The sequence below is a fragment of the Rhamphochromis sp. 'chilingali' genome (genome assembly GCF_963969265.1).
Source record: "Rhamphochromis sp. 'chilingali' genome assembly, chromosome: 10".
Lineage (NCBI taxonomy): Eukaryota > Metazoa > Chordata > Actinopteri > Cichliformes > Cichlidae > Rhamphochromis > Rhamphochromis sp. 'chilingali'.
Window position 1 is genome coordinate 34,635,574 of NC_137937.1, and position 17,685 is coordinate 34,653,258.

At 38.9% G+C, this 17,685-nt stretch overlaps 3 protein-coding genes across 4 annotated transcripts in view; 2 read left to right on the forward strand and 1 right to left on the reverse strand.

Moving 5' to 3' along the window:
* LOC308404075 (SH2 domain-containing protein 3C-like) overlaps positions 1-11,950 on the reverse strand; it is a 20,158-nt gene extending 8,208 nt beyond the window's left edge. For both annotated transcript variants that reach the window (XM_080893917.1, XM_080893916.1), the window contains exons 1-4: positions 11,624-11,950; positions 1,287-1,747; positions 828-943; positions 149-320 (exon numbers count right to left, since the gene is read on the reverse strand). In XM_080893917.1, coding sequence (XP_080750043.1) covers positions 149-320; positions 828-943; positions 1,287-1,747; positions 11,624-11,858 — 984 coding nt within the window. In that variant the 5' untranslated portion in view covers positions 11,859-11,950. The remainder of the gene's footprint in view (positions 1-148; positions 321-827; positions 944-1,286; positions 1,748-11,623) is intronic.
* LOC308404071 (UDP-glucuronosyltransferase 2A2-like) lies at positions 3,156-10,313 on the forward strand. Its single transcript, XM_080893912.1, has 2 exons — positions 3,156-3,353; positions 8,627-10,313. The coding sequence occupies exon 2, from the start codon at positions 8,641-8,643 to the stop codon at positions 10,219-10,221; it is 1,581 nt and encodes a 526-aa protein (XP_080750038.1). The 5' UTR covers positions 3,156-3,353; positions 8,627-8,640; the 3' UTR covers positions 10,222-10,313.
* Positions 10,793-17,212, forward strand: LOC308404072 (UDP-glucuronosyltransferase 2B31-like). Its single transcript, XM_080893913.1, has 2 exons — positions 10,793-11,297; positions 13,561-17,212. Exon 2 carries the CDS (start codon positions 13,575-13,577, stop codon positions 15,153-15,155), a length of 1,581 nt encoding a protein of 526 aa, XP_080750039.1. The 5' UTR covers positions 10,793-11,297; positions 13,561-13,574; the 3' UTR covers positions 15,156-17,212.
* Positions 17,213-17,685: the final 473 nt, after the last annotated feature.

Consider the following 17,685-nt stretch of genomic DNA (forward strand, 5'->3'; position numbering starts at 1 on the left):
ATATTTGTTAATCTCTTACCTATACCCTGGTTTAACTTTACCCCGGGCAACCTTTGTTACACATCCCTTGCTCTTCCGGCTGTTTCCTGCGTGCTTCCCCTATCTCCATGAACACAAATAACCAAAGCTCCGTGCAGTGCATGTTTACCTGCGGAAGCTCCAAGGCTCTCATGACTGCAGCGAAGCCAAACATATTGCCCATTGTGCTCTTGAGCTCAGCAGCGATTTGGATGATTTTGTGAAGCAGGCAGGCTCGTTCTTCAGTCATCCCCGTGCAGCCCAACACGTGCACAGCCAACATAATCGACATGGTTTGAAACCTGCAGGAATGTTATGTTATATCAGGTCATGTCAGCCCACACAGTGATCACACTTTGCTTAAAGAGGTCCTTAAAGTCAGAACAAGATTTCCAACAGCAGGAATAGGGAGACAACATTGAAAGGGAAAGCAGACATATGACTAAATAAATCACGTAGTTAAAAGAAGGCTAAAAAAAAGATGGAAAGAATTATAAATTACTATGAATAAATTAGGAATAACACACCATGTCATTGCTGTTGTGACACTCCTGTGTATAAATGCCCCACTTAACAGCAGAAAGTCTTATAGCCTGGTAACAAAGCCAGGTTGGTCTCTCTAGTCTAGTCTACTAACTTAATTAGCAGCATTATAGTTTATGGTTCCAGTTTGTAAAAACATTTGATAGTAGATAAATTTGCAGATAACTAAAAACCAACTTGGTGGACAAAAGTCTAATAAGGCTCATGTCAGATATACACCGTTCTATCACGCTAATGAACAGCTGAACTGGTTGAACAGTATTCACCTCTCCAGCAGGTCTAGTCTTAACTGTTGTCCATGTGGCAGCGTGAGCAGCTCCATCCCGGAGGTAACGCCCATCATTCTTTGCACCTCTGGCGTGACCTCCAGAATTCTGGCCACCTAGGAACACACACAGATGTAAGAACTGCTGCATTAGATTTCAGTTAGCGGAAACAGGATGAGCAGGAAAATACACTTTAAAATCTCCTGAAACATCTGCATGTTTTCACACATCAATAACACTTTGATTTAGAAATGGTTTAGAATTTGCATTCAAACAAATACCCCATAGTTTACCTGTTATCACTAACGCATAGCTAGCCCTAGATTTCCTTCAGCATAGTTGCCACTGCGTTCAGACTAAAATAAAGAAATCCCTAAACCTTTCTGCAGAGCTGCAGTCCATCCTTAAAAAAGTCCCTATTACTTTACAAATATTGATTAGAGCAGCTATAAACAGTACCATGCAGTCAGCCTTGGTGATGTGTTTGGCCATTGTCCTGGGATCGACCTCCACCAGAAGCTCCTTCACCCTCCGCAGGACGCCCACTTCTAGAGGCTTATTCTCTTTTCCCATCAGTGGTGACTGGTACCTGCTGGGTTTGAAACAGGAGACCGTCTCCACCACAGGTGAAAAGTACACATTCCCATCCTCAGCCCTCAGTGGGTCGACTCCCGCTGACCCCTCTTCTGCCTGCAGCCTCTCCACATAGCTCTGAGGACCAGGGTACAGCTCTGTGTAGCAGCTCCCGTCTGCATGAGAGGAGGGAGAGACCTGGGTGTGGTGAGGTTGGGGTCTGTCAAAATGCTGTCTCTGTAGGGTGCTGCTGGGAGAGGGCAGAGGTTGGACGGTGTCCGAGCGCCTCGGCAGGGACGGAGTCACAGTGGGAGTCCGGCTACTGGACGGAGTTCTGGATGTGGGGGCTGAAGAAGAAGGGAGGGAAAATTAGGAAAAAGATGTTTACAAATATTTATCCGAATAAAGCAGAATAAATATATACATTTCGGACACTACTTGAGATACATAAGAGGAAGTGGCACATTCTATGTGGATGATTATTATAGACTAATGAACCCATGACAATGAAATATACTGATAGAAATATCATCAGTATAGCTGATCACTGTGGTTAATAGTTTTGAACAATTAATTTAGGGCTCTAAGGCAGAGAGGAATATTATACCATCATGGCTTTTGGGTTGACTCATAGTTAATTAATGGTAAACTTTCATATTTGTGCGCCTCTTATTTTCACCTTAGTCTGTGTCTTGGTGTTTCCCTTTTCCAGTTTAGTTCCTGCTTTATTTTGAAGGATAATTTCTTTTTTGCTTTCTGCATTTTCACTTCCTTTCTGTCAGTTTATTTCTGCCTTCATTATTGTCTAGACTGAGTTTACTGGTGCCATGATATTTCTCTCCCCGATTTGGATCTTTACTTTCATGTCATTTAGTTTATTCACCGTCTTTGGTTTCTTTGACTTCACTCAGTCATGTCAGTTAATATCAAGCGGCGCTGCTCAATTTGTTTTTTAATAAACAGAAATGTAGATTCCTTTTTATCTTTAATTGTTGTCTCTGACTGCAATTAATCTACCGTGTGAGGACATCCAGTAGAATCATGTGAATCATTTAATTAATTAGTCAATTAATAGGACACACCTACAGTATAATGTATCTTTTGAAGACTTGCATTAACTCTTTCGAACTCTATTGCAGCTTTACTTGGGAATTTTTTCTTGTTAATGTTTTTTTTCCTGATCATTAGCTCATGGCCTGCTATTTGTTTTAATGTGCAATTTATTTGTCTTGTGAAACAACACGTTCACTTTTTTAAGTCAGAGGGCGAGGTAATGAAGTTCATGTAGATGAACTCACTATTTGAACACACTGTTTGATTAATGCACGCCAATAACCTTCTACTTACATCACACTCAATTACAACAGTTTATTTCTATGTTGCCTTCAATTTTTCAATTACTTCCATTTTATCCTCAAATGTCTTCACCCAAAACCATTCATTCATTTCAGATACACTTGCCTTTGTCTATAGTAACCTGTAGCAACAGTGTTATCTACTAAATCTCCCCCCCTCCCTGAGCCTGGTTCTGCCGGAGGTTTCTTCCTGTTAAAAGGGAGTTTTTCCTTCCCACTGTCGCCAAAGTGCTTGCTCATAGGGGGTCATATGATTGTTGGGTTTTTCTCTGTATCTATGAAGCGCCTTGAGGCGACTTTTGTTGTGATTTGGCGCTATATAAATAAAATTGAATTGAATTGAATTGAATCTATAGATCAGAGTTCACAACATTTGATCCAATTTTCTCTTATACAACCAACCTTGCTGCTGAAAACTACAAAAGGCTCTGAACCTTACTCCTGCTACCTTAGAGCCAATGCGGTCAGAGGTGTTTTGCTCGTCAGAGCCCGATGGCAGTCATTCACTCAGAGACCGGTGAAGCAGGCTGGACACACAACCAACAGGCTCTGGTTGAAACGTGTTGAAACGTGAGATCTTTTTACAGGGACGCTCTAGGTAAGTACTTAGATCAAAAACCCAAGATCAGCAAGAGTTTTAGAAGATAAAATGGCATTTTAATGTAAACCCCAAATACCTTTAATGCTGTTTTAGAGCATTTCTTTGTGTAGTTACGCTGCGAGTTCTGTTCTGAAATATGCATGACCGACCAGCTAAGTAGTAGCATATGGATTCTCACAGAGGAACAGAATATTTCCCAGATGTCTCCTCTCAACAATAACAAGGCTGAGCTTTATGATTGCATGGAGGAATCTCACTATATAAACCATCCTCATTCACAGTCATAGTTTGTTCTGATCACAAGGAACAAAAGCAAGAAAAAGAATGAATTGTTTTGGAATCGGATGCATTTCAGCTTGGAAAATTGTTTTCTTTCGAAAAAAAGAAGGAAGCTTCAAAGGTCACACAAGTTCAGACTTTCTCAAATTAAATACAGAGAGAACATGGAGTTACTTTTTTTGATGCAAAACAGAAAGATTTTTCTTATAAAGTTTTGTTTTGATTATTTTAATTTTGGAACTAAGGAAAAAATGTTAAGTCTTGCAAGCACAAAAGGTCTTTTGACTGGTGGTGGTCAGAGGGCCCGGTGGCGCCAGTGTCCGGCAGCCTCGCCTCTGTCAGTGCGCCCCAGGGCAGCTGTGGCTACAATGTAGCTTGCAATCACCAGTGTGTGAATGTGTGTGTGAATGAGTGGATGACTGAATGTAGTGTAAAGTGCTTTGGGGTCCATAGGGACTAAGTAAAGCGCTATACAGATACAGTCCATTTACCATTTAACATTAATCAATGGCAGCTTTTACAATATTTATAATTGTTGCTTTATAATTGCTTTATAATTTCATACCCACTAATGCTGGCAGCTGTGAAACAGGGAACAAAAAACAGCAAACAGCTTTGTTGCCTTCTTTTAAACCTCCTGAGATTTAGAGGCAGGAATTTCCACACTGCAGTTGAACCAGTGAGCTGCAGAAAATCTGGAAGCTATGCAAGTATTAAAGTAGGGTGCCTCAGCTTAGTGAAAAACTACTGGAAATCCTTTGTAGAAAGACTGGTGGTGGTGTGAATCAGGGTGGTTTTAGCTATACGGCAACCTTTGCTGTCAAACATAAACTGAAATGACTGAGTTATGTTATTTACTCAGATTAGTAATCTAGATCACTAATGATGTACATTGTAAAATACCACAGTATTTTACAATGCCACATTCCCAAAGTGAAATTACAAGGCTCAGAAGTTACCTTTTTAAGTACATCCCGACTTCTAATCAGGAAAATAAATTGGCCTCTTGGATTTGACTGTCATTCTTATGTTTAATAAGAATCACTAGATAGCATCTAATGTGTTCTTAAACATTCATAACTTTTTGGTTGTCATCATTGCAGGTTGCAGAAATCCATTGTCATTTCTTGATCTGGAGTCACTACATCACTGCCAATATCTTCCAGTGTGTATGCAGGAAGGAATTTTCTAAATCATTGTGTGGATGCTTAAAGGCATCCACACTATTGTTTTCCTGTTTCTCTTTATTCTTTATCCTACTTTATTGTGTGGATGCCTGAATAGGCATCCACACAATGAAACTTTAACTTTTAAATGTTCACAAATTATTGGGCTATTCATGTATTATTCAGCTTTTTCAAATCTTTTACCATTTTACTTTTATGCCTCTTAAAGTTTTGAGTTTCATTTTTTTGATTTTTCACAAAATACATGCGTTGTTATGGTTGCTGTGCTCTTGGCTTCCAGTGTGCCACTGAAGGTTTTGCAGTCTTCTCTTCATGTCCGAACAACTTCTTGCTACTTGCTCAATTTTCACTCAACTTCCACACATTATACATCAAAACGTAGGTATTTTTGCTGGCTTTCAGAAAATGTCACTATCATTGTTGTGGGATTTATAGAATTTTGGCAAATCTCCTCAGACCAACACAAAGTCAGAAAACTCTCCATATAAAGTCAATGGAGAGTTTGTTCAAAATCACCGCTGCATTTCTGTAATGAGAGGCATATTCGAATCGTCATATCTCCTTAACGAAGCAAAGTTAAGACATGAGGCTTGTCCCGGTATATCTTCAGACACTCCTGACGCTCACAATTTAAGATTTTTTTTCTCACCTATTACCATTTGGCCATGAATTACGTTTGTTTGAGGGTAGGAAATTCGTCCTTCGCTCAGATTTCTTCAGATTTCAAACTCTGGAAATGAACCACTTTTTTCTCTCGTCATAACTTTTTGTTGGATTTCCACAGAGACCTGAAAATTTCCATGACTGTTCACCAAAGCCTGCTGTCTCTTATGGTGAAAGAATGATATCGATACTCCAAATAGATTTAGAGTTACAAAGCGTTGTTTGAGGGCAAGTCAAGGCAGTTTTTGCTTCGCTCTACTCAGTTATGGTACATTAGAAGTCAAATATCTTTAATAATTCATATTTTAATGATAAATTGTCAACACTTTAAGATTCCCCCATCTCTTCTGAACAAAACGGTGTAAGAATGACCGTTCTAGCTCCTACGGTTAGGAAATTATGGTCATTTGTTTGAGGGGAGTCGTCATTATGAGAAATTAAAAGGCTCTCTCTCTCTCTCTCTCTCTCTCGCTGTCTCACACACACACACACACACACACACACACACACACACACAGGGAGAGAGAAGCAAGTTCTCAGTCAAGCAGCCTGGGAGCTGCTGAATTTGAATCCACCAATCAGAGAGGCTGTGCACTTTTTCCCGCCAAAACAGGTGCACAGCCTCTCTGATTGGTGGATTCAAATTCAGCAGCTCCCAGGCTGCTTGACTGAGAACTTGCTTCTCTCTCCCTGTGTGTGTGTGTGTGTGTGTGTGTGTGTGTGTGTGTGTGTGTGTGTGTGTGTGTGTGTGTGTGTGTGAGAGAGACAGCGAGAGAGAGAGAGAGAGCCTTTTAATGGGATGATCTCATTGTAAGATTCAAATTCAATATATTTAGACTGGTTGACTGAATTGGATCTTGTGTGTGTCTCTCTCTGTGCATGTGTGTTTCCATATGTGTCCATATTTGTGATTGTGTGGCTGTTATATATTTTTTTGCCGATTTTTTTCATTTAACAAGTATATTTGAAGGACCCTTAGCACGTTCAGCATTTTTTCAGCTGTCCATTTTGCTGTTTCTGTTTTTCTGTTTAAATTATTACTATTGTGCTAAATCATACTATTTCTGCTATTTTATAAGATTTGTGCCAAATATAGTATTTCTGATTAATTATAATTTTTCTACCAAATCATAGTACAATATTTTTGCTTTTTATAGGATTTTTATAGGATATTTATATTGCTTAATATAGTATTTCTTCTTTTTATAGTATTTGTGCTAAAACATAGTATTTCTACTAAATGTAGTATTTATGCTTAATCATACTATTTCTGCTTTTTATAGGATTTGTGCTTAATATAGTATTTCTGCTAAATTATAGTATTTCTGCTTTTTATAGTATTTGTGCTAAAACATAGTATTTCTGGTAAATGTAGTTTTTATTCTTAATCATACTATTTCTATATATTACTGCCAAGTCCCAAGGCAGCCAATCCTCTGTGAGGACTGGGACATTCAAATTTTCAAATCAGGGCCTGCACGGCTTCCCAGCCAATCATATATGTGGGCTGAGGCATTCAAATTTGCATATTGGGGCCTTCATGGCTTCTAAGCCAGCCAATCATATCTGAGGGCTGAGGAATTCAAATCCACAAATCAGGGCCTGCACGGCTTCCCAGCCAGCCAATCATATATGTGGACTGAGGCATTCAAATTTGCATATTGGGGAATTCGTGGCTTCTAAGTCAACAAGTCATCCATGTCATATATCTCTAAAAATTCATATTTTAATGATAAATTGTCAACACTTGAAGATTCCCCAATCTCTTCTGAACAAAACGGTGTAAGAATGACCGTTCTAACCCCTACGGTTAGGAAATTATGGTCATTTGTTTGAGGGAAGTTGTCATTATGAGAAATAGACTGCAAAAATCCTGTGTCTCTCTGTGCTGCGTGCACCTGTTTTGGCGGGAAAAAGTGCACAGGCTCTCTGATTGGTGGATTCAAATTCAGCAGCTCCCAGGCTGCTTGACTGAGCTAGAAACTTACTTCTCTCACCCAGTGTGTGTGTGTGTGTGTGTGTGTGTGTGTGTGTGTGTGTGTGTGTGTGTGTGTGTGTGTGTAATAGAGAGAGAGAGACCCACTTTAGGGCAGCATCTCATTGTTGGAAAAACATAATATATACAGACTGGTTGACTGGCATAGACCCTCTGTGTGTCTCTCTCTCTGTGCATTTGTGTATACATATTTGATTTTATGTGTATCTGTTGGCTGTTTCTTCTTGTTTTTTAATTTATTTTTATTTCTTTATTTTTTTTCACAGGTGAACAACAATTAGTTTTGAGGGAACTTAACCATGTTCTGTTTTTTTTTCATCTTGTCATTTTACTTTTCCAATATTTCTACTTTAGTTATTGCTATTCTGCTCAATCATAGTATTTGTTCCAAATCATTGTTATTATGCTATATTGTAGTATTTCTGCTTAATCATAGTATTTCTACTATATTATATTTTTCTTTCTAAATATAGCATTTCTGCTATATAATTGTATTTCTGCTATGTTATAATATTTGTGCTAAACCAGAGTATTTGTGCTTTATCATAGTATTTCTGCCAAATGATAGTATTTCTGCCAAATGATAGTATTTCTGCCAAATTATAATATTTTTGCTAAAACATAGTCTTGATTTAAAATTACAATATTCATAGTTCATCACAGTGTCTCTGGTAAATCACAGTATTTCTGCTGTGTTGTACTATTTTTCTAAATCATAGTGTTTCTGCAATGTTCAAGTATTTTTGGCTAAATATATTCTTTCTGTTATCTTATACTATTTCTCCTAAATTCTTGTATTTTTGAGAAGTTATGTTTCTGGTAAGTTACAATATTTCTGCTAAGTTCTGCTATGCTATTGTATTTCTGCCAAGTATTATGTTTCCTCTAAGATATTGCAGTTCTGCTAAGTTATTACATTTTAGCAAAGTTCTTTTGCTTCTGCAAAGTTTTTACAATTTCTGCAACTTTTCAGTTTTTTCACCTACTTTTTGCATACAGCTTCAGCTTTAAAGCATCCACACTGCATTTTCGCAGGAAATGCAAATTTTTCTAGTTTTTGTTTGTTTTTAAGTTCATAGAAACCCTTAAACTCAAGGCCCTTACTAAACAGAAGGAGAGATTTAACATCTTGACATCTTTGTCAGAATCTCTTTCAGAGATGTGCCATCCAAACTTGCTGGCACTTGCAGTGCTGCTATGCTCTACATTATTGGTAAATGGAGGGAAAGTCTTGGTGTTCCCTGTGGATGGAAGTCACTGGATCAACATGAATATCATCATCGCAGAGCTTCACTCCAGAGGTCATGAAGTCACAGTGGTGCGGCCAAACGACACCTGGTACATCAAGTCAGAGTCCCCTCACTACAAAACCATCACTATAAATTCCTCAACCGGATTTGATGAAGAGCGTTATGGGGGATTTGTTATGAAAACAGTAATCATGCGTCGACAAGGTGCTTCACTGTGGACTCGATTATCAATGGAGCATGACTTAGTGAAACAGATGTATCAAATACATGTCAAGGTGCTTGAGATGGTGGAGGGAATGTTTGAGGATACCAACCTGATGCAGAGCCTCCGTGATGCCAAATATGATTTGGTTCTGACTGATCCTACGATTGGTACAGGTGTTCTTATGGCTCACCGTCTGCATCTTCCACTTGTCTTTAATGTCCGATGGACTATTCAGGGTGAAGGCCATTTTGCAATTGCACCTTCTCCACTCTCTTACATTCCCATACCCCTGTCAGAGCTGACTGACAAGATGACTTTCATTCAGCGTGTCCAGAATATGCTCTACTTTTTCTTCTCAACTTTAAAAATTTGGTATATGACAGAATCAAACTACAAACCATTTGTCCATCGTCATTTTGGCAGTGATGTACATTACATGGAGCTGTTTCAGTCAGCAGACATCTGGTTGATGAGAAACGATTTCACCTTTGAGTTCCCTCGACCCTCAATGCCAAACGTTGTCTACATGTCAGGATTTCAGTGCAAACCCTCCAAGCCCCTGTCTAAAGAGCTAGAGGACTTTGTGCAGAGCTCGGGTGAACATGGTGTCATTGTGATGACACTGGGGACGCTGGTAGAAGAACTTCCAGAGGACATCGCTGAAGACATTACTGCTGCTTTTGCAGAACTTCCTCAGAAGGTGATTTGGAGGCACAAAGGCAAAAGACCATCCACCCTGGGTAATAACACATTAATTTTGGACTGGTTGCCCCAAAATGACCTACTGGGTCACCCCAAGACCAGAGTGTTTGTGGCCCATGGAGGCACCAATGGGATACAGGAGGCCGTTTACCACGGTGTGCCCCTGATTGGCCTGCCACTTATGTTTGACCAGGCTGATAACTTCTTCAGGATGAAAGCAAGAGGTGTGGCCAAAGTCCTTGATATTGCAACAGTGAACAAAGAAAACTTCTTGGAGGCGCTAAAGGAGGTACTCTACCAACCATCCTACAGGGAGAAGATGAAGAAGCTGTCCAGCATCCAAAGAGATCAGCCTATGAAACCGCTGGACCGAGCCATGTTCTGGATCGAGTTTGTCATGCGGCACAAAGGAGCGGCGCACTTAAGGACGGAGTCTTACAAGATGTCCAGCATCCAGTACTACTCGATCGATGTAGCAGCCTTTCTGCTTACAGTTATTCTGCTAGTATTTACCATTTTTATATCAGCAGTCAGGTTTCTGTTGCATAAGTTATTTTACAGAAACAAAGTCAAAAAGGAATGATGATTGTTTTGCAAAAATTGTATGCTTGTCGACTGTTCTCTATTCAGAAGAAGGACAGAGATAAATTTGTACTGGTAGTGTAACAAACCTGAGTGTGTGTGCAGCTCAATTCAGCTATACAAATCTCACATTTTCTAATGACCTCAGTCTAGCCATATTTCAGATGTATTTTTGCTTATTTGTCAGTATCTTAAAAACTTAAAATAGAAATTATTTTCAGTGTTGTTCAGGGAAAAGTTAGTAAATGAAGCAAGCAAATCAATGAATCAGTTATGGGTTTATATTCATTTGATTTGGAATAGTCTGCTGTTTAAACACTTTAAGAATCACCACATTTCCTACAATTGTCTAACCGTTAAACAGGGACACAATTAAATGTTTCTGACTGTCGTATGGTGATGATGCCTAATCCTTTATTAAGAGCACATAAGAAGAGTTTGGTCTCATGCAGTTCTCAACAATAGAATATATTGTTTTTATATGTATTTTTGTAGAAATTTCACAGAATTTTATGGTGATATTTTTTAAATTTATTACTAAAACTTATGTATCCTGACCAACTTATTCACAGTAATATAGAACCAGTGTGCAAGTAGCTGAAGTTCACTATGTACTGTATATTTTCCCACTCTATTTTAAACGTTGTTGGAATAGGGCTTTGGAGTTGACGTCACGCCGCAATGCATTGTGGGAGCGCAGCTCCATTTTCGGGGTCTACGAATCAAAACAAACACACTGTGTTGGAACGACGAAGAAACATGCTTAAAAGCAGCTCAAAAGAAAACGGACGGTATAGAGACCGATTGCGTCCAGAGGCGAAGCAGCGGTACTTGAAAAAAATAAAGTGCATCGCAAATCTGGACCCATATGAAATACGGCAGTGGAGTAAAGACCCAGACGACTTACCGCCACTGTCCTACCCCGATATCTTCACGTATCTTGTTTGTGGAGTAAGCGCTTACACAGCGAACCAGTTTCGTAATTACAAGTCACTGGAGGCGCACATCCAATTTACAAATGGCTGGGTGCAAGATTTGGCTATTTTCAAGCCGCCAAACTCTGAGTACGTCGTCAAAGTAAGTCAGCTGGAGTGCATCGAGTGAAATAGCCATTTTCCACCCCCCACCATAATTAATGTTATACATTTATCATTGAACTGCTAAAATATCGTTATCATATTATATGCCCGTAATTGTAAAGTACATGCAAATTAACACATTGATAATTGGGCAAATTATTAACGCCAATTTGTGTCCTTCCTGTCTCATTTCATTTATTGTCTTTACATCAACCAATCAAGTCACTCCATTCGATGTTTGATCGCAATTTCTATAACTTCCGAGACCACCAACTATGATATTATTCAGCTATAAAGTGTGATGTGAACATATTTAGAACTTACCGGAATGAAAATGTCTTGAGCACACCAACTGATATCTGGAGACGTAACAGAACTTGATATCAGCTCGTCTCACGGCTGCTATCCAGGCTAGACGCCTTCGTTTGGTAATATCCGATACATGAGCTCCTTCATGTTGCTTCCAGGTTGGGAAAGCATAAAAAGACAATCCAAACTTATTCCCGTGCCGGTCGTAAGATCGAACATTGCAGCCGACCACACAGCAAGTACGAACCATGGCTATGCTTTCGCTCCTTACTTAGACCCCCAAAATGGCGGATCGGGCCAAAATCCTTTCCACGCCCACCCCCGTGACATCACGCTCCAAAGCCCTATACAAAATAAAGTAATTTGAAAGCTGATACAACTTGATACACGCACTTTATTACATTTAACTATGGATCACTATTCATCACTTTGCTGTTTTAACAAAAAATAAATACAGAAATGTCTTCATTGTTAAATTTAATAACATGACTACATTTAACTAGTTAAAACATATATTCAGGATTCATTAAAGTTTTCCATCTGACACCTATTTATTATGCAATTTTTCTTTTTTTATTGAGGGATAATTGAAGTCACTATTTTTGTCAAGTTTCAGCTTTACCATTTTGTTACATGAAACATTTTAAAAGTTCTTATTGTTTTTACTCTTAAACCTTTTGAGGTCGAAGTCATCATCAGCAATTACCCCCAACCCCGAGTAGTATTTATTTAAAACTGTTTCCTAAGGTTTTGATCATCAGACAAAAAACTACTAAACATTCTCACTGATGATATATGAAAAACTATGAAGGGTTAGGTTTAACGTGATTACCTTTCATGAAGCACTAACGTCTTATTTGATGCGTGAGTAAAGTGAAGTATTGGACTGTATCACTTTACTGGAAGAACGTGAAAGCTGAAGAATTTGTTCAAACTGGTCTTATCCTGAAGAACAGAAATTTTCCATCACTTTCTAATAAGAAATAAAGAAGCTTATCGGTGTTTCCTTACATTATTTAATTTGACCTGAATCAATGCAAGTTTTTAGTTATTGAAACCAAAGAAGACTTGTAGGACAATCTCATAGTGTTTAGAGTTTCACTTTAGTTTCTCAAATTCACCCGCATTTCATTTCATTATTTTATTTTTTTTATTTTATTTTATTTTTCAAATGGTACAGTGAATTCTGCCTTTTTTCCTCATATTTACACTTTAATTAAGATCATATTAACAGTCTGGGGTTCCACACCACAATCACCTTTACTGTGCAACATGCTCGTCTCTAGCTCCCAAACTTCTTGTCAGCCTCTATTTACTGAAGGAACACAAACTTTAACTTATCTCTTAAAAGAAAACAGATAATGAGCAAAGTCATATTTAAAAACAAAAAGTAAAAGATTAAATGTTAAACATGAATATTCATAAGAATCAATGAAGTTTACATATATAAATGTTGACTCTAGAATTCAAATAAAGTACAAAAAGGTTTAGCTGATTGTAACGTTTGAAATTAACTCTAATCAAGAGGACAAGTTTCACGTTTTTTGTTGGAATCATTGTTTAGTCATACAGAAATTATTTCCTGTTTTGCTGTTTCTTTGTGACTATGGTGTTAAAAAGGTATGAAAATTTAGCGGCAAAGTCACTAACTTATCAATAATGAGATCAACAGTAGGAGATACTCACTGCTGTGAGTAAGAGGCTCATGACTTTAAGATAATAATCTACATCTATAACTTAACCTTTAAATCTGAGTTTTTATCTTAAAAGCCAAAACCAAAGGAGACCTGGCAAATACGTCTGACCTCCAAGTTTATATATTGGCCAGTCCATATTTTCCCAACTTAAACTTTATCTCAGGTATATCTGTCATTAGTTATTAGGGTGATACAAGCTCTTGAACTCAAACCATTTGCTTAAGAAATAATCTAACATCTTGACATTTTTGTCAGAATCTCTTTCAGAGATGTGCCATTCAAACTTCCTGGCACTTGCAGTGCTGCTATGCTCTACATTGTTGGTAAATGGAGGGAAAGTCTTGGTGTTCCCTGTGGATGAAAGTCACTGGATCAACATGAATATCATCATCGCAGAGCTTCACTCCAGAGGTCATGAAGTCACAGTGGTGCGGCCAAACGACACCTGGTACATCAAGTCAGAGTCCCCTCACTACAAGACCATCACTATAAATTCCTCGGCCGGATTTGATGAAGAGCGTTTTGGGGGATTTGTTATGAAAACACTAATCATGCGTCGACAAGGTGCTTCTCTTTGGACACGTTTATCAATGGAATATGATTTAGTGAAAGAGTTTTATGAAATGAATAAGAAGGTGCTTGAGATGGTGGAACGCATGTTTGAGGATACCAACCTGATGCAGAGCCTCCGTGATGCCAAATATGATTTGGTTCTGACTGATCCTACGATTGGTACAGGTGTTCTTATGGCTCATCGTTTGGGTCTTCCACTTGTCTTTAATGTCCGATGGACTATTCAGGGTGAAGGCCATCTAGCAATTGCACCTTGCCCACTCTCTTACATCCCCATACCAGGGACAGAGCTGACTGACAAGATGACTTTCATTCAGCGTGTCCAGAATATGCTCTACTTTTTCTTCACATGTTTTCAAATTTGGTACGTCACAGAACCAAACTACAAACCATTTGTCCATCGTCATGTTGGCAGTGATGTACATTACATGGAGCTGTTTCAGTCAGCAGACATCTGGTTGATGAGAAACGATTTCACTTTTGAGTTCCCTCGACCCTCAATGCCAAACGTTGTCTACATGTCAGGATTTCAGTGCAAACCCTCCAAGCCCCTGTCTAAAGAGCTAGAGGACTTTGTGCAGAGTTCAGGTGAACATGGTGTCATTGTGATGACACTGGGGACGCTGGTAGAAGAACTTCCAGAGGACATCGCTGAAGACATTGCTGCTGCTTTTGCAGAACTTCCTCAGAAGGTGATTTGGAGGCACAAAGGCAAAAGACCATCCACTTTGGGTAATAACACGCGAATCTTGGACTGGTTACCCCAAAATGACCTCCTGGGTCACCTCAAAACCAGAGTGTTTGTGGCCCATGGAGGCACCAATGGGATACAGGAGGCCATTTACCACGGTGTGCCCCTGGTTGGCCTGCCACTTATGTTTGACCAGGCTGATAACTTCTTCAGGATGAAAGCAAGAGGTGTGGCCAAAGTCCTTGATATTGCAACAGTGAACAAAGAAAACTTCTTGGAGGCGCTAAAGGAGGTACTCTACCAACCATCCTACAGGGAGAAAATGAAGAAGCTGTCCAGCATCCAAAGAGATCAGCCTATGAAACCGCTGGACCGAGCCATGTTCTGGATCAAGTTTGTCATGCGGCACAAAGGAGCGGCGCACTTAAGGACGGAGTCTTACAAGATGTCCAGCATCCAGTACTACTCGATCGATGTGGCAGCCTTTCTGCTGACAGTTATTCTGCTAGTATTTACCATTTTTATATCAGCAGTCAGGTTTCTATTGCGTAAGTTATTTTACAGAAACAAAGTCAAAAAGGAATGATGATTGTGTTACAAACTGTGTATGCTTGCCATCTGTTGTCTATTCAGGAGAAGAACAGAGATAAATTTGTACTGGTAGTGTAACAACCTTGAGTGTGTGCAGCTCAGTGCAACAATACAAACCTCACATTTTCTAATGACCTCAGTCTACTCATATTTTAGATGTCTTTTTGTTTATTTGCATTTGGATCTTGAAACTTTGAAACGGAAATACATTGCAGGAAAGTTTGGTGACAAAGTAGAAAATAAGTAAAGGAATGAGTTGTGGGTTTAAATTAATATGATTTTGAATATTTTGCTGTTCTAAACACTTTAAGAATCACCACATTTCCTAAAATTGTCTAACAGTTAAACAGGAAGACAATTAAATGTTTCTCATGCCTGTATGGTGATGATGTTTAATGCGTTATTAAGAGCACATAAGAAGAGTTTGGCCTCGTGCAGTGCTCAACTATAGAATATATTTTATTACATGTATTGCTGCAGAAATTTCACAAAACTTTTTTGGAGATATTTTTCAAATTTATTAAAAAAAAAAAAACTTCTGTAACCTGACCAACATATTCACAGTAATATAGAAACAGTGTGCAAGTAACTGAAGTTCACTGTGCAGGGCTCTAGAGTGCGACCAATATTTTTCAGTGGTGCGACTAAAAAAAAATATTTGGTTGCACCTGTGCGACCAACTGTTCGGGTAGCAAAAAAAAAAAAAAAAAAATCTGCAACCTTCCCTGTGGTCAACAACAGACACACATTTTGCCCCTATCGTGGACTTAACCAATCAGAGATAGTCAGGGGCGGGACCTCTCTGATTGGCCGTGGTCCAGTTGAAAGTGCAGGTGGAAGTGGGAGGTGAGGAGCTTGAATAAAGCGATATCAATTCATTAAATCCTGAATCGACTTTTAAATATAACTGTGTTTTGCCAGAAACGCCAGATTCTCAGATTAAAGCTCACAAAACCATTTCAACAACAACCAAACAGCAAATGAGAGCAGGTACACGGATTCCACACAAAGACGTAAACACAGAACGGACCGACGCATCAGAATCAACTTTGTCTTTCTCGGCTTTCTCACCCGACGGCCCGCAGACGGACACGCTGTCGGAGCTTAGCGATCCTGATGCGTCCGGTACGCGCTGTGATTACGTCTTTTTGCGCTGATTCTGAGCTGCAGGTTTTGTCTCTCTCCAACCAAAATTCACCGAGCCAGCAGCAAAAGATGCAGCAAACTACGCTTCACATTTGATCAATGTCGTCATGAATTTTGCTGTTTTGCTTCCACGACTATTAAAATCACACTTCATGCACAGTTAGCTCTCTCTCTCTCTCTCTCTGTACTTCAAGAACAGTTTCCCGTCTCCAATCTCTGTTTTCTGTGTTATTCATTCGCTTATTACCCACCAGTCTACCGTTGTTTACAGCGCTGTGGCTGCTGTCTTTTTCTTTTTCACTTAAATGACCTCGGACAAGAAAGCCTGTTTTTTCTGTTATTCAATACTGAAGAAATTTAAACTTTATATGCAGAACATTGTAGAATATTTTTAAGGTTATCTGCTATAAAAAGCCAGACCAGGGAAAATCTCCTTCATGTTTTTCTGTGTTTTATTCTCAGTTACTTTCACACAAAGGCATCTGCTGTGATGTTCACAATTCTGAAGAAGTCAGTACTGATAAATGATCAGAATTATAATATTTCTGACTGTCTGAGGCTAAGTTGAATCGAATTGGGACTTTGAAAACCGGAATCGAATGGATTATAGAAATCAGTGATGATACCCAGCCCTAGTGAGCAGCCTAGGCACGACAGAAGTGGATGTAGCTGTAATAGGAAAAGAACTATTGCTAACTTTTCTGTTAAGTTAAGGCCTGATCCTTCTGAAATTCATAGCCAGTGCTCTGACACGGTGTCATCAATCTTTGAATGCTGAAAAAGCACAGTGTATCCAGAAAAACACATTATATTATAGAAATTATTATAAAATTTGTGTACGCCTAACTTTTGTGCCGGTACGCCCATGGCAAAAAGTTAGTCTAGAGCCCTGCTGTGTACTGTATATTTTTCCCACTTTATTTTAAATGTTGCTGGAATAGAAAATAAAGTAAGTTGAAATCTGATACAACCATTTTGGTGCACTGTATTACATATTACCATAGAACACTATTGATCACTTTGTTGATTTAAAAAAAATATATACAGCAATGTCTCCATTGTTACATTTATTTTTAACTTAACTACATTTAACTACAGAGCCCCGCAAGGGACATTGGAGGAAAAAAAAAAAAAAGATGAACTTTAGTGAAACCTCGCAAAATAGGCTGCAATCATTCGCAGGTCGCATTTGAAGGCTGAGTCGGTGTATCCTTCGTGGCTACTTAGTTTTAATATTACTCTTTCTGGGTGACAAAATAAACTTTTAAGATATTTACAGGCATGAATGTAGCTGTGTAAACTTCAAATATCTGCACTTTTTATCAAGACATCAATTATTTGCAAAAGTGCACCGACGTTTTCGGAGACATCTGTTACCC